The sequence below is a fragment of the Perna viridis genome, chromosome 2 (assembly GCF_037379345.1).
Source record: "Perna viridis isolate PV_CMFRI_1.1 ecotype Kerala chromosome 2, ASM3737934v1, whole genome shotgun sequence".
Taxonomy (NCBI): Eukaryota; Metazoa; Mollusca; class Bivalvia; order Mytilida; family Mytilidae; genus Perna; species Perna viridis.
This window is the reverse complement of record NC_142446.1, coordinates 46,477,334-46,503,891: the sequence shown is the minus strand read 5'-3', so window position 1 is coordinate 46,503,891 and position 26,558 is coordinate 46,477,334. Positions and strand designations below refer to the sequence as shown.

The 26,558-nt window shown below is 31.2% G+C and overlaps 3 protein-coding genes across 7 annotated transcripts in view; 2 read left to right on the top strand and 1 right to left on the bottom strand.

The window, feature by feature from the left end:
• Nucleotides 1-10,437, top strand: part of LOC148625384 (uncharacterized) — a 59,430-nt gene extending 48,993 nt beyond the window's left edge. For all 4 annotated transcript variants that reach the window (XM_088568865.1, XM_088568864.1, XM_088568863.1 and 1 more), the window contains 9 exons: nucleotides 111-184; nucleotides 1,277-1,399; nucleotides 2,751-2,841; nucleotides 3,262-3,389; nucleotides 4,089-4,218; nucleotides 4,704-4,810; nucleotides 5,569-5,654; nucleotides 6,511-6,730; nucleotides 7,451-10,437. In XM_088568865.1, coding sequence (XP_088424991.1) covers nucleotides 111-184; nucleotides 1,277-1,399; nucleotides 2,751-2,841; nucleotides 3,262-3,389; nucleotides 4,089-4,218; nucleotides 4,704-4,810; nucleotides 5,569-5,654; nucleotides 6,511-6,730; nucleotides 7,451-7,474 — 983 coding nt within the window. In that variant the 3' untranslated portion in view covers nucleotides 7,475-10,437. The remainder of the gene's footprint in view (nucleotides 1-110; nucleotides 185-1,276; nucleotides 1,400-2,750; nucleotides 2,842-3,261; nucleotides 3,390-4,088; nucleotides 4,219-4,703; nucleotides 4,811-5,568; nucleotides 5,655-6,510; nucleotides 6,731-7,450) is intronic.
• LOC148625374 (uncharacterized) overlaps nucleotides 1-26,558 on the bottom strand; it is a 342,046-nt gene that overhangs the window by 128,706 nt on the left and 186,782 nt on the right. The gene's annotated exons all lie outside the window — the stretch shown is intronic.
• Nucleotides 13,141-25,812, top strand: LOC148625383 (lysosomal acid phosphatase-like). The gene is made up of 11 exons (XM_088568862.1): nucleotides 13,141-13,267; nucleotides 15,268-15,363; nucleotides 15,738-15,833; nucleotides 16,923-17,075; nucleotides 18,556-18,654; nucleotides 19,020-19,106; nucleotides 19,334-19,463; nucleotides 20,462-20,550; nucleotides 21,314-21,479; nucleotides 22,339-22,452; nucleotides 23,261-25,812. Exons 1-11 carry the CDS (start codon nucleotides 13,184-13,186, stop codon nucleotides 23,398-23,400), a joined length of 1,254 nt encoding a protein of 417 aa, XP_088424988.1. The 5' UTR covers nucleotides 13,141-13,183; the 3' UTR covers nucleotides 23,401-25,812.

Here is a 26,558-nt window from a genome sequence, read left to right as displayed (position 1 = left end):
ATTACACTATCAAAATGATGGGTTTTTCCATACTATGTTTCACCTACTGCCTGACTCTTACAGTGACTGATACATAAAGACTTAGGTTGTTACTATTCATGTTTTGACAGTGGCTAATACTATAAACAATATGATGTTGGGAGATCCTTGGGATGTAGAACTGATGGAAAATAGAACTATCAGGGTAAGTAGACTGTTTTAACTCAGAGCAGTCGCATAGGCAATAACTTAACCAAAATATAATGAGAAGGAAAGAAAGCAAAAATAATGAAGTGCCAATGAAAAGGGACAATGTAAACATATTCTTTTTCATGGTGTTCTACTTTTCACAAATTTTTGTGGTGGACAGAAAAACACAAAAAATAGTACCCAGGTAATTGATTTTTAGCATAATATAACACTAAACTGTTCTTGAAAGTACTTTTGTTAGTGGGTACCAATTTTCGTGGTTTTCATGGTAAGGTCAAACCAAGAAATCTGGTTCCCAATGAATAAGAGAATCTCATTGGTGTGTATACTGAAAACTTCAAACCCACAAATTCAAGAGTCCACGAACAAGTGTTTTTTCCCTGATTCATGAAAATTGGTATCCACGAATTAAAGTACTGTCACAGTATTGAAACTTGAAAGATGTCTGGTTAACACAGGTTATTGATTTATCCAGGGTTTTGTTCAGATAGGTATCACATTACACACATATTAATTAAATGATGCTTTAAGGTACATGTGTCATCATATTTACTTCTTTTTCATGATTGATTGGTACATTTACCATGGTTTGACACTAATTTTTCTAGCTAGGTAGCCCAAAGAACTTACTGATTGATAAATTGGGTAGTCCTCAAAATTATCTTGCAGCCCTGCCTTTTAAGTATAGTAAAATTTTAAGAATTAATTTACCTAGCCAAAAGGACTACCAATTAAAATTTCTAGGTAGTCCTCTCTCAAATTAGGTAGACACTGGACTACTGATAGTGCCGAACCATGTTTATTATAGAATATGAAGTATTTAAAATAAAAGGTAATTTCAATAACTATAACTGACGAGTTTGTTGTCTCATGTCCATTATCCAACGAAATGGTTACTCCTCAAGATCTTTGGTTTCAATCATTTCCTAATATTGTTGTGAAAAGTAAAAATGATTGGTATTAAGCTACAAGTATGTATCTGATATTAATTATGTTTTTCACAGTTTTATTAGTTGTATTAAACCATATATATAGATCTATCATTTAACATATGTGAAATAAAGTGGATCTTTTATATGTTTTTCAGTCTAGTGTTTACATACCACCAGGGAAGATAAAGGAGTCTGGTGCTATATTCCATATTGTAATGAGACATGTGGAGGATAATTCTTTGTCATCCTACATTACTAGAATCTATAAACCTACAGAGGTGGGTTAAATATATGTATATGAATTTTCAAAAATATACAATGTGTAAACTTAGTACCTTTCTCTTTTTATTAAAAATCACAAAGGCCTTTGATAGTGGTAAACTGAATTAATGTGGCTTGTTCCCATTTCGCCTTAGCTGTCAAATTCAATGCATATGATTATTCCCATTTCGCCTTAGTAAAATTTGGAGTAAACTAAGACGAAATGGGAACTTGTGTAAACATGTGATTTTAAGTGCAAGTTTTGTTTTTATAGCATTTAAACCTAATTAATACATGTATATGTAAATCTTTATATTGTTTGTTGGTATTTTTGGTTAATTATTTTATTTTTATTTTGTGAAGTGTTTAAATGGTATTAGTTGGGTTTTTGTCTTAATATTTTTTATGAATGGCCTTTTCATTTTCTGATTTTAATCACCTTTTTTCTATGGATACTGTTAAAGAACCAAATTGAAATAAATATGATATGACTGACTCCTTTGATAGAAACTTGACTTGCAGAGGCACATTTTCGAACTTAATTTATGTTTTTTAATAGTTCCTGAATTGTATGTGTACAAAAATATGAAACAATTTATATATATACACTGTATATTTCATTAGTATCTATTTAAAATGACTTTTTATCAAAACAAATCTTAACTGGAAAAAGTATTCAAATATTTTAAATTAGTGGCTTAAAAAGAAAAAAAACCTTAAAAAAATTGAATGCATAAATATTTTGCCTTAATCATTGTGACAACACCACATTAGTTTAGTGTTTTGTTTTTACAACATAAAAATATTCCCATTTCACCTTTGTACCTTTTTACTTGTTTTACCTGTAATTGACAGCTAAGGTGGGAACACACCCTTTTATGTTATTCTTAAACATATTATTTGATACATAAATTTGATGCAATGGTAAGATGTTTCAGATTTATGTAAGTGCTGTGTTCCTTTACTAAATCACAAATATGAAGCTTATCTCTAATGCTAGCAATTGCAGATTAATTCTTCTGTTTTTCTAAATAAAGTAGATAATAATGATAAATACATTTATAATGTTTGTTTAAATAGGTTAACAGGGGTCATTTTAGGTAACCAAATAGTGCACTTGTTTCTAAATCATTTGTTGTTCACCCAACAATGATAATACACCAAAAGATATTGGTGGTCTAAAAACTCACATATATTATATTTTGGTGTGTTTAATTTTTGCACTTTTTTAAAGGAGGTGCCATAAAAACCAAAATAAAACTACGACCAAAATATCCCAATTGACGGTACCTGGGAGTTCATGTTGTAATTGGAAGTTGCTACAGTAGTCATACAAAAAGTTTTATTTTCTATTTAATGACATTGTAGATTCCTTACACTAAGATTATAGGAGTCAAACAAACAGTTAAAGGTGATGCATTGGTTATCGTTATACTCTACAAATCATACCCTCCCAAAGGTTAGTAAAATTAGAATATATGAAAGTTTAGCATAAAAACAATGGATTTGCTGAATTGTTGCTACTTTTATTCATGTATGAAATGTGTTTATATGTATTTCACAAAGTCTTATTTTCTGCTTCTCTGAATTAAATTTTATTTCATGAATCCTTTTGATGTCTTAAATGTTTCTTTTGGTTGTTTTCGTATAGTATTTTTTCTGTCTTGAAAGTTAAATTTTAACTTGCTTGCCAGAGGCTCAAATTGACAGTGGAAATATGATACCAGAAAGTTTCCATCTTTTACATACTGTGACAGTCCAGATGTTAATTGTATGTAAGAGCATGGAGTATTAAATTTTTAATCAGAATTTGTTCATTAGCATTTACTTTTTCTTTATATGATTAAATTTATACAGAAATAAAACACCTCTGTTTCAGAACCCCATTTGACTGTTGTATTGTTTGATTACAATGCATTAGAACTGCGAGATTTCCGGAGAGATATTTATCTATCTGAGGGAGAATATTCTGAACTTCTTCAAGAAGGAAATACTGTCTCTTTTGATGTGAGTGAAATGGAGAATTATGACATACTGTATTCGAACATTTTTAAAATCCATTTGATACATGTGTATACTGCGCATTTGGAAGTTATTGGGTTCATTTATTATTGTGATTTTGTCATTTTAGTATATAATTTAAAGGTTGGTGAAGGTGAGAAAAATCCAGATTAAGATTTGGTCTTTTTTTCTTCAATAAAGCGAGTTTTGATTTTTGAGATTTTAGGTCAGTTGCACTTTAAACAATAATATGTAATTCTGAATTTTCAGTATCTTGAATAATGGTTTGAAGTTTTGACAAAAACATTTAAGTGTCAAAGAAAAAGTGTTGCCATGGATATGGTCATGATTATCATAAATGGATTATGTACTGCTAAACAAATTGATCTTCAGAACATTGTACAGTGATTGAATATTTTGAATCCAGATGATTTCTTGTGAATTTTATAACAATTTTGTTATTTTTAATTAGTACATGTATGTGTCCATATATTTATAATATCAAGATAAATCACATTACATTTGTTTTCATATTTCTAAATGCAAGTTACGTACATGTACATACATGTGCAGTCAATTTACTTAATAAGCTGTAATTCAATCAAGCCAATACCTTCCAATATACATGTATAAACAGTATTTATTATTAATATTGCATTACTACAAGAGATTATCATACACATTTACTCAATGTACTCATTTCAGATTTCTAAAGTATTTGGTCCAACAGGATCAGAACATTTATTCATACTAGTCAGAGGTGTATTGAGAGTGATCTCCCTTACTTCAGGAAGACTGATGGTTAAACAGGAGGACTTATCAGAAAGATTTACTAGTAATTTGCTTTATACTATTCACTTTTGCAATGTTAAAAAGGAAAAACAACTTGCTTTATTTTATACAGGAAAATATGAGATGTTTTAATATTGACCAGAAAGAGAATCAGAAATTTACTTGAAAAAGTTATTGGGAGACTGAACAATTATTTTATATTGTTATAATCCTACACTCAACAAGTGGGTTGTATATTGGAATCACCTTGTCCCTCTTTCATTCCATATGTCAGTTTGTCTGTCTGAATTTTGTTGCACATGGGGCATAAAACAGAGTTTTGAGTGTTGTCTCATATCGGCTTCCAGTTTCATATGACATTTTTCACTAATATGTAAAAATCTCAGCTCCCAATGAACAGAATTATTTTAAATTTGGTGTGTGGCTTTATATAGATTTTTATATCAACTTCCTGTATGAGTGAGAGTATGCCTAACATGACAGCATGTGCAACTTTATATTTTAATGAGAATATTTTTTTAATTTTAGATTTTCAGGGTTGTGCAATAGATTATTCTGATTTGGACCTACCTAACAGTGCAGAATGTGTAGCTGTCAGTACACTCAATCATATGTTTGGGGTTTTCTTTGATAATGTAAGATTTTACTACAATTATGTTCTATGTGAGCCTGCTTGTATTTAATTGTTCTCAGAATTTTGTATTGAGTCTACAACAGCCTGCCAAAAAGGCCATCGTACAGCATGGATATCAAATATTCACACAACCCAGAATCTGCTATTAAAATGTATCATTAACTGTAATTTCATAACAAAAACTACAAAACATGGGAAAAAACTTCACTGTCTGTAGGCAGATGTTAAATCATTAATAATACAACATTTCAAACATAACTGACATTTAAAACAAAGCAAACCATGCTACACACCTATTGATTGCAGCTTATTGTTGTGTTTGGCTTATTAAGAATTTGTTTATACTTCTGTTATATTAAACTGAAAAGCAACTTTTATCTATTGTCTACTGTTTATATTTTAAGTTAAAAAAATGAAATGATAATCTTTGTAAAAAAAAATTTACTTCCCCAATAAAATGGACCATTTCTCCATAGTATGTATTGGGTAGATAGTTGAAGATTTTCCATGTTGATAATTCATTCCTTTTAAAATAAAATCTTTTTCTATTCCTCTCCTTAGCCAAAACATTCCTAATGTCTTCAGAATTCTAAGGTGGTTATGTATTTGGTACATGTTAATTATCTGGAAAAGAAAGTTGTGCGGATTTTTTTATTAGACAATGTAAAACAAGGACTAATGTTAATGTTCAATTTAAATTCGAATTGTAATGAATGGAATGATATCATTTAAAACTGACACCTTTGTTTTTATTTATAGAAATCAACAACTTATTATATAATGGCATTTGATGATACCAATAAAGAGGAGGAACGAAGAGAAATGTGGAAGACTTATCTCCAAATGTAAGCCATCATTATTACAGGTGTTACAGCAGAAATTGCATCATGTTTTGAAAAACTGTCCAAAAAACATGAGTTTATCATATGTTTATTATATGTGTTCGTGTTTTTTGTATGTTTTTCTCGTATGCTTTTGGTATGTTTTGCATATAATTTCATATGTTTACAACCCCCATGAAAAACAAGTATGATAGTAGAAGTGTATTCCATAGGTCTTTGGATATAAAAAGAGTATGGGTTTTGTATAATTTTTTAAATCTTATGTTTTTATGTGTTTTGAACACATAAAAAATTCCATATTGGTTCTAAACATATGCTTCCAAGGTTTCAAACATATTATAACATGTTAGCATTTTTCCTGTGTACTTTTAATATAAATAAATTTCAACATTTGTTTTGTTCTAATAGCACTGACTGAAAATGATGTTAGTTACATTTCTTTTGATATAATCTAACACTTAGCTGCTCTAATTTAATGTGAAAAGTTACTTTACCCTTCCTTAGGAATCCACTGGCAATAATTGATGGATCTTGGATAGTGAAATTACTTACCCTTTACACCTAGTTGCTAGGAATAAATATTGACCACACAGTAGAATAAGAGTAATCAAGGGAACCAAGGTTATAGCGGTAATCAAAAGAATGTAATCCAGGGACAAAGACCAGACATGGAAAAAAGACATACACAACAAAGAACATAAAGTAACTAAAATCATACATGCAAAGTAACAAAAGTAAATGAGCAACTCGGACTCCACGAAAAACTGGGAGCATGGACCAGGTGCACCGGTAGGGTAAGTGTCCTCTGCTTTTCTAGAAACACCCGCTGAGAATAATTCTTTCCTGATTTTCTTTCTAGAACCCAGCATAGAAGAGTACCAATAGAACTGCGGGTTGATACCCATATCCATGAGCATGATGACCTACATGTACACCCAGCTGTCATATCTAGAGCCATAGTGCTGGAATGTATGGACAAAGCTCTACAGACATCTGTTGGCAAAAAGTTTAGTCAAAAAATGATCGATGGGTTGAAGATATTTGATAAAATTCAGAATTATCAAACATTACAGGATCTGGTATGTTACTAAAATCAGAATTATTAAATTAATTTAAATGATTTACAGTGAATGTATAAATTTTTTTGGTGTACTATTTTCACTATTTTTTCAGCAGAAAGAAAACTCGAAAAATAATACCCACAAAATTGATTTTTAACACAATATATTCATGATAGATACTTGACAGAATCAATGAAAATTAATACCTTTACATTATGTATTAAAATATTTCAGGAATGTGTCATTTACCTTCAACTTAGGCCAACAAAATATAATTGGTTGTGTTTGTTCATTGTAAAGCTACTATGTGGTAAGATTTTTTGTCAAAGGTAAAAATATGTTTCCATTATCCTTTTATTTGGTTCATACAAAAATAAAACAAAACAAAACAGGAAACACATATGAAATACAATGTGTCCACTTTCTCTTAAGGAGGTAGACCTGGGGTAAGGGACATTACTCATGAAATCAGTGGTATGTTTGTACCATATTCAATTTCAACAAAGCCTATCAAGATTTTGTTTGAAACATAATGAAATTAGTCCAATTTACTTTGATACTTACATGAGATTGATGTAAAATGCTGAATACAAACATTCCAATGATTTGTAAGAGTTGTGTCCCTTACCCCAGGTCTACTGCCTTAAGTTAAAAAATATGACTGATAAACAAAGGTTATTTAGTTATGGCCTTATAAAGGATGTGTTTATTCTATATACATTTTACTTTATTTAATAGGTTGAACAGGAAGAGCTTTTGTAACATAGATTAGTACCTTTGGTTGCATAAACAGGAAAATACCTCAGGAAGTTTTTAATGGCAAAGACAGTTTAATTGTCATTGTTGTGTCACTATGAATCCTTTTACATGTTCAGTATCAGTTAACTTTTTCGTATCAGATATTATGGTGCATGTATTTTTTGTATTATTAAAATTGTAACAATTGACATATTCACACTAGTGGCTGCAATTGAGAAAAATAATATATTTTCCACTGTAAAATAATATTATTTCTCTGGGATCAAAAGGTCTTTTAGAGACAAATCTAAGTGCAAGTATAGCATCACCAATTTTAAAACAGCAGTCATGTTGAGCTGTGCTACATTGCATTAAGCTTACACCCTCAAACATTTGAATAAGCTTCATAAGAGTGTATTTTTCTGGGGTCTTTTCCTTCTCCACCAATCATAAATGATTTTTTTAGCTTTTCAAGTTCTTTAAAGCATGGTCTTTCATTGATATTCCCTTGTACACACTCCCATAAATGTGATAGATTTATCTCCCTTGAGTCAGTTCTTTAATGTAATTAATGCTTATGATGTTAGAAATAGTAAGTGTCCTATTCACATTCCATTAGCTGATCCAGAAATTCAGAAAAGAGGGAGGGGGCACTGACTGGCCTAAAGGGGAGGTGGGGCTTCAGTGATTTTCTCAGTTTTTTTTTACAATACAATTTCAGAATCAGTCTCAATGCCTATATGTGCTTGGAAGCATATGAGTTTGCTTAAAAACTTGTTCTGGAACTTCAGGAGGTAGACTTAGGGTAAAGTATACAAAACTTACAAATCATTGGAACGTTTGTATTCACTGTTTTACATCAATATCATGGAAGCATCAAAATAACTTGGTCTGATTTCATTATGTTTCAATTGAAAGCTTGATAGGCTCTGGTAAAATTGAATATGATACAAATATGTCAATGATTTTCAAGAGTTATGTCCCTTACCCTAGGTCTACGTCCTTAAGTATAAGGGTTAAGAGCATAAATTAAGGTTTGATAACAATCTCCAGTGGTATTGTCTTTCACAAGGAACTCAATTGCTTCTCGAATATGTATTGAACGTATCTAAGTAAGATGAATTGTTGATGCCAAAATAATTTTTCTCTGTGCCTATCTCTGATGTAAGTGAGTATTTACATTCCAGGCATGTTTTTGTACATTAATATGAAATATTTTTTTGGTTGAGAAAACTGACAGCTTTATTGACAGAATAGAAATTTTTACTGTAAATTTAAGTCGGATTCCTGAATGAAAACTATATGATATGAGAGAATGTAAGTTTGTATTTGGTTGTATGAAAGTGACCTCTATAAAAATTCAACACCCTGTTGAAATTCATCTGCCATTTAATTAGGTTGTTAGGAGCAAAATTATGCTGTACCCTCTTCTGTGATGTACAGTAGCAGATCAAGGGGGTTCTGGTTTGATTTCTCTCTATTGGTTGAAAATTTTGCTAATTTGTGCAAAATTTGGGCTAAAATGAGCAAATAATAACTGTGAATTCACCTTTTTTTCTGAAACCCCTTTTTCAAAATCTCTGGATCCTCCCCCACTTGGTGTAATAATTATAAAATACTTCACTGTTTCTTGAGTGCCATTTAGTGAAAGTGTAGTGCTGCTTTGTAAGGGTTAGATATTGTTCAAAACATAATATTTCATTTTGTATATACACTGTACAAATTTAAATTATTTTCATCAATGAGACTTGTCTAATTATAGTTATATTGTCGTTATAAACCATTCTCACACACACTTAGCTGTTGAAAAGCAGTTTTCATGCTCTTTGTAATTTAATGTAACAGCAGCGAGGTGATTTCATGTGAGGGAAAGATCTCGGTCATAATTGTTTTCAGTTGTTGTGCATTAACTCATTATATGATTTTCGTAATCATCTTCCATATCATTTACCATATGGCAGATTATTTGGCAGGTAAAATTTGGTGATTTAGAGGCCAAAAAATATATGAAAAATGTTGGGCATTTCTAATTTTGGCAGATGTAAGTAGTACACTAAGTACTTTTACCCAGAGAATGTATTTTGCTGATTTTTTTTCAGACATGCTGATTAATTACCAGTATGCCAAAATTTAACACCCTGTGAAAATTACCTGCTAGCTGCTATAATGGGCAGTTCAATATATCATAATACCAAGTCAATTAAGATAGAAAGATCAAAATCTCTATGAATTTGACTTAGTGTTTATTTTGAACAGGTACTTAGTTCCCTCATGTGTTCACAACATATACCATACTGTTTTTAATGATCCATCTCATTGATATAATTATATGTATGTTAGAATTCTCATGTTTGACTTCAGTTGAATTGGTTATTTATAGTGCGTATACTAAGTTATTGTTCATTGTTTTATTTATATTACATTGATTGTATTCAGTCACCTTTCTGGATGTGTTTGTTGATATTAGATCTTCCATCGATGTCTTTGTTTGTACAGGAAAAAAAAACCCACTTAGTTACTATTGATCTGAAAGTCTGAATAAATTCAACTTTCAAAGATTTAAAAGGAAGTTGATTTCCAATAATCATGATTTTGTGCTTTTCTGTTCGTCCTACTCAGCTATGCTAGGACATTTATAGGTTAATGTTTAATTAGTTGTATATAAATATATACCGGATAGATTAATTTTTGATTGGAAGAATAGCACTGAACAAATCAAGTTACATAGGATTACAATTTAAAGCTTTTTTGCCTCTTAAAAGTTGAATGTAAAACTTTTTGTTCTTTTTATGGTTCTTAGAATTGATCATCATATTTGTTTTTAGGCTTTGCCATGTATTTACAGAGCATTTAGCTGCTATTGATTACTTTCTCAGTGATATTGAACTTATCTGTGATATTGTTTTGTTTCTATTTGGAAACAAAAAGTAATTTTATTTTTATACCCATGCAGCAAATATTTCATGTATTAAAATCACAAACATTGAGATGTTTTTTGTTTTATTTGTTTCAAAGAAAACTGTCTTTAGGTTATATTTGTCACACATGAGGAATGAGCAAAAAGAAAAACATCACTGAACCTGAACAAAATTTGAACTTTAATTGTAACCAGCTAGATATTGCTTTTACATCATGTATACCTTAAATTAAGCCAATACCAGAAAGAATGTCTGAATTAAAAAAATGAATGAAAATTTATCTAAATTACACAAGTTCAAGGGCCATTACTTAGTCATAGATCATTCTACCAGAACAAAAATTTGAACGTAAATGCAACTTCAGATGTACCAGTATTACGATCTCATATCAAATGCAATAAACTATAAGTAACTGTCTTTGTAAGAATCATGCAAAATCTGAAAAATGTGATATACCCCAAAAAAGGCTACATATTTTTTTTAATTTTTGTAATTAAGTTGTTTTATGGGTCTATACTATGAAATGTATAATTATTCATTCAAATCTACCTGTTCTTAGGAGATAACCAACATTGAGAATCCAATAGATTCTATTGCATTTGAGTGTCATTTACAGAGTTATCTCCCTTAATTTTGAAATATACAGTGCATTCTATATAATTGTTATCTCCTAAGAACACATGTTATATGAAAAATTGAATGTTTATTTCTGTTTACTATGGCAATTCAAACAAAATATCAAAAATAAAAATATGTAGGCTTTTAACCCATGAATCACATTTTGCATAATTCTTAGCTGGAGTGCTACTTAATTGGTCACATGCATATAGTGATTACAAGCTAACTTAACATAAAAAAAAACTTCTTGCTTCCGATACTATTTTAATACATGCTATAAGTATATTCTATCTATATAAAAAATTCTTTTTATTGAAGATCATACCAAATACTCTAAGTAGATAGATTTTTCCCAATTTTTCTCAAAGATGACCTTTTTTCTTTTTGTGGTGTAACAAGTCAATCGTGTGAAATTTATGGATTATCTCATGCATAAAGTCTGTTTCTACGAGCAACTAATTGCTGAGTTCTCTATAGAATTAGAATAAAGAAGTGTTATTTCTTGTTTTTACCTGTTTTGGATGTTAAAAGTTCACTTATTCATTTATGCTTTATAATCCATAACCTTCATAGACTATATAATGAATGAACATAATGTAAAATTTTAAGAAAAAAAAACAAAGGTCACACAACTTCATGAGATAATTAAGCTTTAATTTAGGCATTATTTTTTTTACAAATTTAATATTGGAGGTCACAAGCTTTTTTTCTTATAATATTAAAAAAATTCATTTCTATAGAACATTTTTCCCCAATTATCTCCCCTGTAGAAGACTGTTTTTAAAATTAATGTTTTAATTTTACTAAATATAAAGGTTTATGCTAAAAAATCTTTCAGCATGATAAAAAAGACATTTTTTTCGGCTTCATTTCAAACACTTAAACCCTGTGCAGGTCCGGGTGTTACAAGAATAGGCCTGCAGCAGTGCTAAGCATGTTGTAAAAGGCGACTAAAGAGTGCTCAGAACCCTAGCTGGGGGCTAGGGCACTCTGCCTACAAAGCAACTGGGATGTGTGCCCCAGGTGGTGAAATGGGGTACCCCTGGCGCGTTACATGCTGGGGTTATCAGGCTATAATACGGAAAACCTAACCGCAAACCATGGTGGTGCATCGTGTATGGAAAGATGCCACGTTCCTCGCACGTTAAAGAACCCTACTGTGGTATTCTCCTGGAGTAGGAACCATAGGGCTCCGCCACAGGAGGCTAAATTGCCTGACCCTACCCACCTCTCCCTATTTCCAGTGGCATCAAAATTTCTCGACCCCATTGTCCTTGTGTCCCATCCCTTTTTCATTTCATCATCATTTCATGTTCATTTTATCATCAATTTCATGTTCATCGTCTGAATATAGCTGAAATATTGCTGCTCGGACGTTAAACCCCAACAAACAAACAAACAAACACTTAAATATTTACTCTGATTGAAAATACATACTTCTGTATGATTTTGCAAGATGACAGAAAAAAAAATGCTCCATATAATAGGTTTGATCTACACAGTTAATTTAAATAGCAATATTACCTTGATAATGAGATATCTATAATTTTTCCCGTAGTTATAAATATTTAAGTATTATTGAACTGCAGGAGAGAACAATTGCTCAGCTATATAGAATTGTTAGATTTTCATTTTTTGTAGTCACAAATGATGACCTGAATTTTCTCCAATAGTGCATAATAAGGTACCAAACATTTTTACAGAAAGGATGGGGTGCTGGGATAATTTTTGGAGAAAAAAAATGGAATTATTCCAAATTTTACATTTAGCAATAAAAATATGATTCAATATCCCCTTTACCAGTCAATACAGACTGACAAATATTATTTTTTAAAAGAAAAAAAAATTTTGCAAAAATAAATTCTAACTCCTAGCCTCCCCCTCCAGAAGGAAATGGTCTAGCAGTCCCTAAAATGAATGTTCAAGTTGAATCCTGAAAAAAAAATCATCTATCAACAATGCATTATGATTACCAAGTGTAATTTAAATCTGGTCATTAGATAAATGATATTATTGGATCAAAGTAAGTGAAATTCTCTAAATGCCTCTCCTCTGTAATAATATAGCTGATGACTAAATTAAGGACTGCAAACATTTTTTTAAATGAACAAATGTGTTTTTTGGGGGGAACCGGGTTGGCGGTATTTAATATAGATTGTTCTGTTTTATTTTCTATGAAGGGAGGCAACTCCGCAGAATGTCACGTAGAATAATTTGTCGTCTGTTTATTCTGTTTTTCATCCTCCCTTGTTTAGAATGTGATTTGATACTTCTTCAAATTGTAAGTAAATAAACATTTTTCAGACTTTCATGGAAATCTCCACGATAAGTGATCCTCCGACCTGTGTAACTTTTTATTGATGGGAATCTTCAGCTCATCAGATAAATCACGAATGTTTCCTTAAGATATTTTCTTATATTTATCATGTGTATAAACCTGTAATAAGATGAAGTCACAATCCAATGATTATTATCGAAATATATGACACTAACAAAATGAAAAAGAAGTTGACTTTTTTTTAAATTCCTGGAGCTGTTTTTGTTCATTTTTCATTTTTCGTTATTAGTATTAAAAAGCTTGCATTTTTGAAACACTTATGAAATTTTAATGCTGATTCTATTATGGGCAGAATCACTTGATATCCTGGTAACTGGGACTAGCTAGCTGATATGCTTCTGAAGGAAGCAAATTGGTAGAGGGTCCAAAAAGGAAAATAATAAAAGCAAGAATACGATATGATATGGGTCCCAAAAAATATACACACCAAACTTTACGACAAACATGAGATTTTTCATTCAGAATTGTCAACTTTCCTTTCATCTGTAGCAACATCCATTCAGCACCTGTGTATGGAGTTTTCATATCACAACTCATATGCTATGACAGTGCTTGCCGTAACTATGCAAACTTGTTGTATTGCACTAAACTTCTTATAGTTAGGTTTCTGGATCAAGGGTTATGTTGATGCAAGATTGAAGTCATCACTACAGAAGTTTTACAGTCGTCGTCATGAATTCCTGGATCGTTACGGTGTATCCATCTGCACCATGAAAACTGATTTTTTCCACAGTCATAGTTTTCCTTTCCTCTTTTGCCTACCCCAGACTTGACTTTTCATGAGCAACTGTTCAGAGGTTTTCAGAAAAGCAGAGGACGCTTACCCTATTGGTGCACCTGGTCCATGCTCCCTGTTTTTAGTGGAGTCCGAGTTGCTCATTTACTTTTGTTATTTTGTATGTATTATTTTGGTTACTTTATATTCTTTGTTGTGTTTGTCTGTTTTCCATGTCTAGTCTTTGTCCCTGGATTACATTCTTTTGATTATTTTGATTACTGCTAGAACCTTGGTTCCCTTGATTACTCTTTCAGATTTTTGGGTTCTAGCAATTTTATTTTTAGCTTTGGAAACCAGTTTGATTTCATATGCAAGCAGAGTGAATGTCCTTTAAAATGAGGCTATCTGATACAGAGTTTCATAAAAAAATAGAGACTTGACATCTGAATGAGAGGTCATGACTTAAGAAGGCAACACAAAGATTTTTTTAGGGGTAGCCTCAATTCTTGTCATCAGCAGAATGGACCCATAGTGCTTCATTTCACCTGGTTTCTATAGAATAATATATGTCTCACCACTCCCACAATGTCAGCCTGATATACTTACCACTTCCCCTTTAAGGCCAATCTGAAGCCATATGTTGCAAAAATTCCTCATTTTTTCTCATGACCCCTCTGGGGACCCCTGACCTCCCACTTACGACTGTAATGAACAATTTTTGGCTAAAATGACCATCAAAGGGAACAAGCTTTGGAATATTGCACTTTGGACATTGTCTAGCCTCTGGTGTGCACCATATCCGTTGAAAAATGACGAAAAATAATGGCCATAAATGACCGTTTTTAGGCAACAGACCACTTTTCTTAGGGATACTCACGCACCCTCCGACCAGTTCCTCACCCCATCCACGCCTCCCTGTGGTCACCTACCTTTAAGTTTGTAGCAGTTTTTTTCATGTTCAGAGGTGCATCTGTACTCTCATGCCTCCAACTGTGCTTTTATATGGTTTAAACATAAACAGCACCTAGTCCTGTCATAATTCCATTTATATACAGGAGTGTATTATGACATGTTGCAATTATTTAACATTATTTTATGATGCTTTAGCTGTAATGATTTTTTATATTCAGAAACAAAAGAAAATTTTTCATGTATTTCTCTTTAAAGAATCTACAAACCGTGAATATCTTCTTTTTAACTTTCATTTTGCTTTTTGTTTCCATAGTTGTATCGTCATGGTGACAGAAGTCCTGTTAGAATATATCCAAAGGATCCATACCAAGAGAGTACATGGCAAGATGGACTTGGAGAATTGACAAAAGTAAGGATTTTTTTTTATAATTCTAAATGGATGACATTAACTCTTTCATTGAAGACACTTATCATTTTAGATTAGAAAAGACATTGACCTACTTTTAGTTCTTGCATGAAGTTTCTCAAAATTATTACTTATAGAATTTTTGTTTTAGAGGAGCAAATTTTATTGGTCAATATCTGTCTGTTCCCTCAATAAATTTCCTAAAGCTTACTGGTTAATTGCAAAAATGAAAATAAGTAACCATTTTAATTAACCACTTAATTCTCTTTTTCATGATTTCTACAAAGACAGTTACTCAATTTTTTTAATTGCACTGTACACTTAATATTTTAAGAATCTATACCTACCAATATTGAACAATTTGAATATTTCTACAGATAGGAAAACAACAAGAGTACCATCTTGGACAGTATATCAGGAACCATTACATGGACAACCTAAACTTCCTAGACAAGACTTTCAATGTGAAAGATGTAAGAATATTTTGATTTTTATCATCATGTGTGTATGTTATAAGCGTTGTTCTAGTTAACTTTCTGGTCCAAGATTTCCAAGATTGATCACATACTAAATTGTATCTGAAGATTTGGAATCGTCAATCAAGGGTTTACGGTGGTGAATCGAGTTTACTGGCATCATGTATGCATTACCAGTACACAGATGTTCTAGATTGACGACTCCAAGTTTTCAAATACAATATGGTTATCAGGTATCTCCATTCTAATGTAACTGTCAAATATATTTATATAAATAACCATTAAAAACCTTTAAAAGTAACTCTACACATGTATGCATTTAGAATTGCGACCTGCAGTCAGTCATGGAATTGACATTCTGAAATTTATGATGCTATTCAATGAAATTCCTTGTAACAACCAATGTTGTATTAGAATGTCCATTTCCATAAGTAATAGAAAAAGATTTTTTTATTTTGTCTCATATACCTTCCCTTTACTGTGTAGAAATAAATAGATTAATTATTGTTATACTTATACATGTAGTATATACAGTTTTATTTTCATGAATAATTTGAAGTCTCAGGGAGTCGAGTAATAAAAAACTACCATTATATACATGTATACATGCCTTTTAGTTAACTGTCTCAACTATTAAGTAAACCATTTTGCAGGTATGCTTGCTTCATCTTATTAGAGTATAATGCATGTTTACACTGATCTATTTTTTGTGATTACCTGCCTGGTTATACTACTGAGAAAGTACTTTAATTCATGGATACCAATTTTTGTGGATTAGGGAAGAAACACAAGTTCATGGATTCTTAAATTATCAGTTTTGTGGTTTTTAGTATACACATCCATGGAAAGCTCCTTTTTGTTTGGAGCCATATTTCGTAGTTTGGCCTAACCACGAAAACCACGAACATTGGAACCCCACAAACAGTAGTACTTTTACAGTATTTGTATTATAACTGCAATAACTGCACACAGTTATATGCTCAACTTTTCCATCCTTTCTAGAATTACAAAACTCAGTTGGTTTAGAGTAACCATTTATAGAGATACTGTTGATTGAATCTGAAGTGTTCGTTAATTTCTTTGTAGGTCTATGTACGGAGTACTGATGTGGATAGAACCTTAATGAGTGCCTATTGTATGCTGGCTGGGCTGTATCCACCTACAAAAAATCAGACCTGGAACAAAAATATAACTTGGCAACCCATTCCTGTACACACTGTACCAGAGCCTGAAGACCGTGTATGTAAATATACATACAGTCAAACCTGCTCTGTCTGTCACCTCAAATCACCGATCACCTTCACTTACCGGTCATTTTAAAACTCACCTAAGTGTTTTCTCTATATATTTGAACTCAAATCAGTGGTCACCTCCCTAATACGGCCAGTGGTCACCTATTTTTTGGTTTATCACATGACCTGATAATAGTGCCATGTCAATATAGATAATTAGGTTGTCGAAGGGATTAACTCAATATTGCAATGAAAACAAAATTAAAGATACATTTACAATTCACTCACTGAATGGTGATTACGTCGTAAAAACTTCAGTCTTCAGTTTAATTATGAAAGTTTGAGTTGCGACAAAAAGTCTCAGAAACAGAAAATTTTGACACCTATCGAAAGAAATGAGGCAATAAAAAATCTAAATAGTGGAAAAAGTGCCTGTGCCGTTGCAAAGGAAATGAGTGTCGGAAAAACACAAATTACTCAAATTGCCAAAAGAAAAGCAGAAATTATGGAGGATATTGAAAATAAAGTAGACGGTGAACATAAACATAAAATGTGAAATGAGAAAATAAACAATTTGTTATTTATTGTCATATATTTTTATCTGAATGATATTTTGAATAATTTTTTTCCCCCTGGTATACATTAATCTGCATCTGAAAATGAAAGTTAAATACATGTAATATTATGATAATCGCAGATAATACAATCTAAGTGAATATGGGATTATATGCTGACATCAAAGTCTTTCTACATCACAATTTGACAATGTGACCTCATTTCAATGATCACCTCTCTATAAAGGTCACTTTGAGTGTTCCCAAAAATGACTGCTTAATACAGGTTTGACTGTATACCGGTAGTTCTTTTGTTAACTGTTATTAGTAAATACATGTAGCCAATCGAAATTGTTAATTATTTTGCTGAATTCCTTATTATAAGTAATGAATATAAAATATTGGTGGCATATTTTTCTGTTTCTGCTTAATGTGACAGGACGGCCTACCTGAGTTGTAGTAGGTAGTGAGAGTAAAATAGCCAGTTAATTTACTTGGCTAAAGGATTAATTCTTTAGCTGAATCAGTTTATCCCTGGCTCGTCACTGAGGGGTTTAGGGTTTGATCCTCATTGGGGGAATATAATATTTTGAGTCAAATCATGCTCTTCTGTTACATTAAAATAGGTGTAGTACATGTATCACACATCGTTTGACATGCACTGCATAATTAATATGATACTGTATTGAATTGAGTTGTAAAACAGACATAGTTAATATTGCCTGGCCATGAGAAATTATGACCCTTAACTAGAAATTTGATGTTGAATAATTTATTTGTTGTTCCTTTTTAATTACTATATTTGTATAAACATTTAACTGGAGAGCTTACGTTTAACATTCACATGAAGGTGTTTTTATACTTCATGTACATATGAGTTTTAATTGTGTATATTTTATCAGTTTGTTTTTTATTACATACTTTTTATTGTAGCTCCTTCGTTATGATGCTCCTTGCCCGACCTTTGACACCAAAAGAGAATATTTTATGAATCATGACCCAAAAATTCTACAATTGAAGAAGGATACTAAGGTTTGTTTTAGTTCTATGCTGGATGCAACTGAGAAATACTCAGTGGTGTTTATAAATTTGTTAATTTTTAAAATAGGCTAGGTCTTCACTTAGAATTTAATCCTGAAAGTCATTGAATGGATAAGTTTGTATACATCAGAAATATACGAGTGACACAGGTGCATTAAATTGACAATGTACGTTATACATTGGGTGTTGTTATATTTTTCATGATTCAAACTTTGAATTAGACTAGTTTAAAATTTAAATGTGGAGATATCTTTCTATTCTATTTTTACACTTAGAAAGTAACTTTATGGAAACACAGAAGTTTTTAATGCAAGATATTTGTTTTATAAGGAAAATTTATCACTTGCATTTTGCAGGATTTAGTCTCGTATGTTGCCAAAAACTCTGGTTTGCCAGCCACATTTGAGGGATTGATGCAAATACTTGATACAATTTACTGTGAGGTAGGATATTAGTTTATTTGGATATTTTATTCTTGATATTTAGGTAATCTCAAATGCTGAAGTATTTTATCATATAATATTGTTTACCTGATATTATACAAACCTTGTGTGTTTGATTGAATTATTGTCCTTCACCATAACAAATTCGTATGTAGAAGAGCATTGGATCAACATTTTATATGACAAAGTTAAGGCATGAGAATGAAACGTCTTAAAATCTTTTCCAGCAACAACACAACCTAACACAGCCTGGCTGGGTGATGGCTGGTGACACTTTAGAAAGATTGAACGACTTACATAATCACTATAATGCCATGCTTTGGTTTCCTACTCATGAATTAGCTTCTATGAAAGGAGGTAAGTAAGTAGTACAGGCTGAACTATAAAAATTTAACCTTTAACCTAAGAAACACTGAAATCATTTTTTGTCTAACATGATATTAACCTGAGGAAGGTATACTGGTAACCAAGATGGATAACATATAGCTACTGGTAACATATGCCTGGAACAGCAACCCTGAAACCATTTTTTTGTTGATTGTATTTTTGTTTTGTTTCTGCTTCTATGCTTTAAGTTCCTTTGCTTGCTTTGCTTTTGTTTTTTGTTTGTATGCTGTATGTGTCTTTGTCTTATTATAACTGTTTGTCTTATTGTTTTGTCAATATATTTTACATTTATGTACTGTATAGCTATTTATGTATCTTATGTCGGTTATAAAAGCTCCTAAGAGCTTATGTTGTATTGTCTTGAATGTGCTGACTTAAAATTAAGCTTATTTGATTTGATGAGTACGTGTAGTGAAATTCCAGTCAGCAGCCAGTAATGGGGAGTAAGGACAACACCCTATCAGTAACATGAATGGCTCAAAATTGTTCTTTTGGAAGTGACGTGTCTTTGAAATGATTATTTGAATTTTTATAGTATAGCAGATGCACAGTTGGTCAGCATCAGTGATGAAAAGCCAAGTGTTATTAATAGCTCCATCCTTATTGGCAAAGGCTAAAATCATATTACAAAAAGGTTTAATAAATGTACATGTAGATATCAGTTTAATAAAGTAGATCAAGGAGGATATATTTGCCTGACGTCAGTGGCAAAACAGAGTTGTATAGATTGTCTTCACTCAGATTGTCTTCACTCAGATTGCTTTCTCACATTGGCTGTTCCAGCTCACTTTAGATAAAATGATCTTGTATCATCAATGATAGTGCTATAGTCTCTTTTTGTAAACAAACAAACTCTATACGTTATTTTTATGTTCAAAATGTTATTAAGTTGTTTTTGTATTCTCAGTTTAATGTCATCTTATTTTCATTTAATCAGATTTTTAAGATTTTATTTATTTTTTACTTAGGTACTTTGTTGAGGACAATGTATATAAATATGCTGACAAAAATTACTGTTCCTCAGAATTTAACACAGAAACTGATGGTGTATTCAGCAGTAAGTATAAAACAGGCATATTTTTTCCCCGCCTTTTAGCGGAATTCAGCGAGGGCTATTCCAAGAAAAAGTGTATGGGAGGGTTAGACAGCACATTATTTAATACCCCACCACCCATAGAATTAAAAGTAAATGTTCATAACAAAGTATTACTATGCATGACGGCAAATGCCTAATGGTGTATTAACCGAAGGACAACACTGGTTTTTGGGCAGTGAAGTAGAACTTATTGAAGATAATTGTAACTTGAATGAATGAATGGGTGAATATTATTATCATGATTATACTGCCACTCAATGGAAGCACCTTGTCCGTCTGTCTGGAAAAAATTTGTCAAAATGACATACATTTTAAGTGATTTTATGTTTTGTCTGATCTTTAGGACATTTATTTCATCTCAATTTTAAGACAGAAATTGATGTAGTTGTCTCGGATGTCGAAAATAATACTGCCATAAGTCTTTGATGTTGGTCTTATCTTTATCACCAGGCTTTACCACACATGTGGTCTAAAGACCTTTGAACATCTGATATTAGTATATACTTCAGTGAAAAAGCAGTGTTTTTTTTTTTTTTTTATAATTTACTCTTTGACAAAATAATGTCTTTATAATTCTACATTACAAGTGCTCATTTAGAGAATATCTTGATGTAAAATTAAATTCCATATTGTGGTAGCATGTTCTTTCTCCAGCTCTTTATGCCCTCCTTTAATGTTGTAAAATATGATCTGGCATGTAATCCTGCTAATCTCCCTTATTTAGCATGACTCAACATTAGCAGCTTTGTTGGGGACTATGAAGATATTTAATGAGCTAACACCACCTTACTCTTCCTGTGTGATGATGGAATTGCATGAGGATCATACTGTCAGAATTCTATACAAGAACAATACAGATCTCGATCAAAACATTACTCTTGTGATTCCTGGTAAGAATGTTAGAAGTGCCATATACAGTATATTTAGTGCACCATCATGTAAGGTAGATAGTATTTACTGTATTAATTTTCATGGTTGTTAATTTTCGCGGATCCCGTCAAGTGAACATATTCGCACAGGTCAATTTTCGAGGTTTCAAAAATATGATTAGCTTTAAATAATGTTAAAAATAGATTTTGCATGTACTATTTTTCACAATGTTCTGTCAACCACCAAAATTGTGAAAATTGGTATGTTACCAGTATGTGTTGCTCATGCTACCTATGCCTACTGCAAACTTAGTAATACATGTACAACCAAATGTACTTGATATAACTTAAAACTATGAGATGATAAGACAGTATTATGTATCAAGCTTTCTGATTGCTTGATTCTCTTTGGGCAGAGCAGGTTATTTTGTACCACCAGGTTTGGTACTATGACGTCATTATCGTTGACTGGTTCACAGTCCGGGATTCAAATAATCCTTGACTAAACAACAAGAATCAATTCTCAATATTTGGACTGGAATCTAATAGAAATGAAATTATAAGGAATGTTTTTAGTACATATGCACTTAAATATATTACTCAAAATTACCTGGTTTAAGCCACTTTAGACTTTTATAAACCACGGATAATAAGTGTAAATATTCATAAACCAGATTATTTGGTATAACCTGTTAAATAATTAGAAACATTTCTTATGTTCTGTTTAGGTTTTTACTTAAATAAACTAAATAAAGTTTATTCCCCATTTATATTTTCTGTCCATACATTGAAACACCATTTCATGCAAACTATAAGATAAAGTAAGAAATCTTCTACTTTCATATATGGTTTGATGAAAATAATTAATTTCTTTTAATAGGATGCAAGGAGTTTTGTCCTTTAGAACAGTTTTTTAATCTATTGAATGACTCAATGGTGTATGACTGGAATAGAGCATGTGGTCTTTCAAACCCTGAAGAGATTATTTTTAGAAGTGAGTATAACAGTATCAGTATCAGAACAGTATTTGAATGTTATAGAAGCATCTACATTTTAAAAAAATTCTAATTCTATTAAAATTGCATTTTTCCACAAGTTTGAAAGTAATGGATTGTAGGAAGCAAAACTTGACATAATCAGTGAGTTGCATTGCATATTTCAAGTCCTGTTTTAAAGACCAATATTTTTTTTTTTTTATTAACACAACATCATTAGACATGAATGAAATAAACTTTGTGTATCCAATTTGCCAATCGTGTACATGTACATGTGCACATTTAGAATTTTACAGCACAGGACATGTTTTTTTAAACTTCCCAATTTTGTCAGTTTTGCATTGTTTTGATTTTGTTCTGTTTATTTATTTTTTTTTACATTGTGTATTATTTTCTATGGTACAAGTAGTATTAGTTTGTAATCAGTTTTATTCATTGTGTTGAATTATATTGACTTGAGTACATTTTGTTAATCATAGGTGTGTATCAGTTTGGGTGTAGCAATAATGTGTGTCATATGAGTACTCAGATTCTATTTTACTTGATAAACACCATATGATCCATATCATGACTTGTAGACTGGATCGTAGGTGTGTTTCACGAAGACTGAATGCATTACATGGATTATATGTGTTGACTGTGTGCCATTGGTCATGAATGTTCCATGCTGACAGGAGATATTTATGGAAATATCTGGAAAATTCAAATTATAGGTTTGAACATTTTACTGTATTATCATTGTTGTTTTAGAATATGGTTTGGAGTTAATTGCAGACAAAGACTTACTTAAATTGCTTTTCATTTCAGACAATGTGATAAGTTATTCAGTGATGGGCTGTATTATATTCCTGTTAGGTTTACTGGCTGTATTTATGTGTTGTCTTTACAACAGACAGAGACAACAATATAGATATATGGAAGTACCAACAGATATGATGGAATCTTAGCAGGACTGAGTCTTTTTCTTGTTTTATATCTGCAAGTTTTAGGTTTTTACTAGGGAAATATTTTTGGAAATACAGTGAAACTTGTATAAACCAATCCTGAATAAACCAGTAACATTTCTTAACCATACTGGTCAAGGAGTAGATCTGTTACCAAGTAATTTTTCGTACTCTCCAGTGAAACAAATTTATGCCCAAAATTTAATTAAAAAAATGTTCAGTGGATTGCTGATATTTTGCTCTCAAAAATGGGCTATCATACTACAGTTTTCAGTTCGGAATGAAATTTTGGTGAGCAGATTGGCAAGAATTGCTTCTGTCTTAAAATGGCGAGATCTACTCTCTGACCAGTACATTTCTTAAGTCCTTTCATATCAGTTACAGTGCATTTAGAACTTGTGTAAAACCAAGTCCAGATAAAAATCTAAACTAAAACTGCTGAGAATGCAAGGCCAAGAAATCTCAGACACCCGAGGATAAGATTTCAAATTGAAGATCTTATCTAGTCTGAAATTTCCTACACTTGCAATTTCTAATGGTTTTTGATTGTTTTTCTCACTTTAAAATGAATTTTGTGATTAGTATGCCAATTTAGAATGCTCTTTCAGAAATTCCTTTGTTTTTACAGGACATCATAAAATGTTTTATTGCGCTAGGGTTGATCCAGACACTTTGAAAAGGAGGGGTGCCAGCTGGGGTTCCTCAGAAAAAGGGGAGGGGGGGTCATAGGACATTATTTGCCATTTTTTGTCAATTTCACACAAGAAAATGACAAATTTTCCAATAAAAAGGATGGGTGCCAACCCCCTGCACCCTCCGCCTGGATCAGCCACTGTTATGTCATCACAAATAAGGATATCTAACTTAGCTAAAAATGGGAATTTGCTTGTCCTTTAGTGAGAGGAACAAATCTTTCAAAATGGGTTTGGATTCTGGCAGGCTTCACTGTAGTTCCATGGTAGGTTACAAAAATATAAGTTTATTTATAAGTTTGTTTTAAGTTATGGTTATCTTCAGTTTGTAATAACAAAATTAAGTTTTTTGATGTTTTGTGTTAGAGGGGTAGTTTTTGGACTAAATTATTCTTGTTGAATATTCTTGTGAATTTTTCTTAGTACTGATTGATTGATCAATATAGAATATCACACTGCATTAATTGTTAAATCATATTTCTTGAACCCAGATTGTTATTTTTTGTAAATTAAAGCTTAATAAGGCTTGCCTAGAATTTTAAATTTAAAATTTCCCATTGATAATTTAAAAGTAGTTTTGACACAAAATGCAATAAAATATAGTTCTAATGACCTTTTATTTTGGTATGAGCTAATTCTTATCAAAATGAAAAAAAACTTGTCTGTAAGCTTGTTTTGATGACATCAAAATGAATTTGCACCAGTCATCTGCTGTAAACGAACTTCTTTGATGGGAGCAATACTTTTTATCACATTAGCCAGGAGGTTAACATTTTAGCAGATATTAGAAACTGCTTTGAATGCGAACATTAGCAATGTAATTGGCAAATAACAAAAATAGAGATTATTACATATTAATTGGATTGAATGTCTTGCCATACTAGCTTAAGACAAAATCAATCTTGGTGCTCAACAATAATCTATACACTATCTAGGATCTTCTAAGTTTGTTTTTCAAATAAATTATTTTTTTTATTTTTTGGACAATTGTTATTACACGAACAGTAAAAAACATGTTTATTTGCCTTTTAACTCAAATCTGACTTGTATGCAGATTTTGATAAAGTTTATGAATCTTAGTAAACATGTACTTAAGTGTGCAATCCATAAAGAAAATACCTTGTATATAATTAATTTTATAGAACTTGTCTACATTTTTTTAAATAGCTGTCTTCGTAAGAATCATGCAAAATCTGAAAAATGTGATACACCCCAAAAAGGCTACATATTTTTATTTTTGTAATTAAGTTGTTTTATGGGTCTATACTATGAAATGTGTAATTATTCATTCAAATCTGCCTGTTCTTAGGAGATAATCAACATTGAAAATCCAGTAGATTCTATTGTATTTGAGTGTCATTTACAGAGTTATCTCCCTTAATTTTGAAATCTACAGTGCATTCTTTACAATTTTTATCTCCTAAGAGCATGGGTTATATGAAAAACCACATGTTAATTTCTGTTTACTATGACATTTCAAACAAAATATCAAAAAAAAAAATATAGGCTTTTTACCCATGAATCACATTTTGCATGATCCTTAGCTGAAGAGCTACTTAAGAAATACAGTGTCTTTTTAATTTCGCAATTGTATTTTTGTTTTATTTGTTGTTTTATTGTACTTCAGTTGTGTTTGTACAACTTAGCTCAAATTGTTAGATTTTATATTGGATAAAAATGCTCTGCTGTATAAAAGTTTTAATAAATGTTGTGTTTTTCTTCATTTTCTAAGAGCTTTCCTTTATTTATTTATTTATTTATTAAAAGTAGTACTATATTAATGATAATTGTACTGAAACTTTCAGTTGTCTGTATGTATTCATATTGTTAAGAAAAAAACAGCTTTATATCCAATGTAAATCACACAAACACTAATAATTCAATTTTTTCTTATATATTTATGAAAATACCAAATCATAATTGTGGAATACATTGTATATTAAGTTCCAATCTCTGTATGAATCAGGCAGTGGGTGAAACATTGTATGAAAAAAAACCACTGTTTTGAAAGTTTTGACAATCTGCACCATCAGAATCAAGGAGAAAAGGCAAGATTTTTAATACCATTTAGGTATATTGAGTTATTTTTTCATTGAAATGCATTGAAAATGAACATTTCAAGGGCAGATAATGTTGTCAAAATCCTCACTTTTCTAACATTCTATTGAAAAAATTCTGAGCAAATCCAATGATGCAGGGATCAAATAATAGTCTTTTCAAATAGAGAAAGCATCTTTGAATTTTTCCCATTTTGCCTGATTCTTCAAAAACTTGCATAAAATAATTTAAAAAGTAAGAACAATGCATACTTCTCTTTGAGTGAATGTGGCTCACTACTTATATATGAAATTAACAGGATTTATTTTTTGAAAGCAACTATTACTTCACTTTGACATAAAGCATACAAATTTTATTTCCATTTTTTTTCTTAAAGTGGCAGTAGTTAAAAATGTGTACTTAACGGTCAGT

Coding starts and splice junctions, on each gene's coding strand:
- LOC148625383 (XM_088568862.1), top strand. CDS start 13,184: ATGTCACGTAGAATAATTTGTCGTCTGTTTATTCTGTTTTTCATCCTC. Junction 19,107..19,333: donor TTGATACAATTTACTGTGAG/GTAGGATATTAG, acceptor AATCTTTTCCAG/CAACAACACAACCTAACACA. Junction 20,551..21,313: donor AACTGATGGTGTATTCAGCA/GTAAGTATAAAA, acceptor TCCCTTATTTAG/CATGACTCAACATTAGCAGC.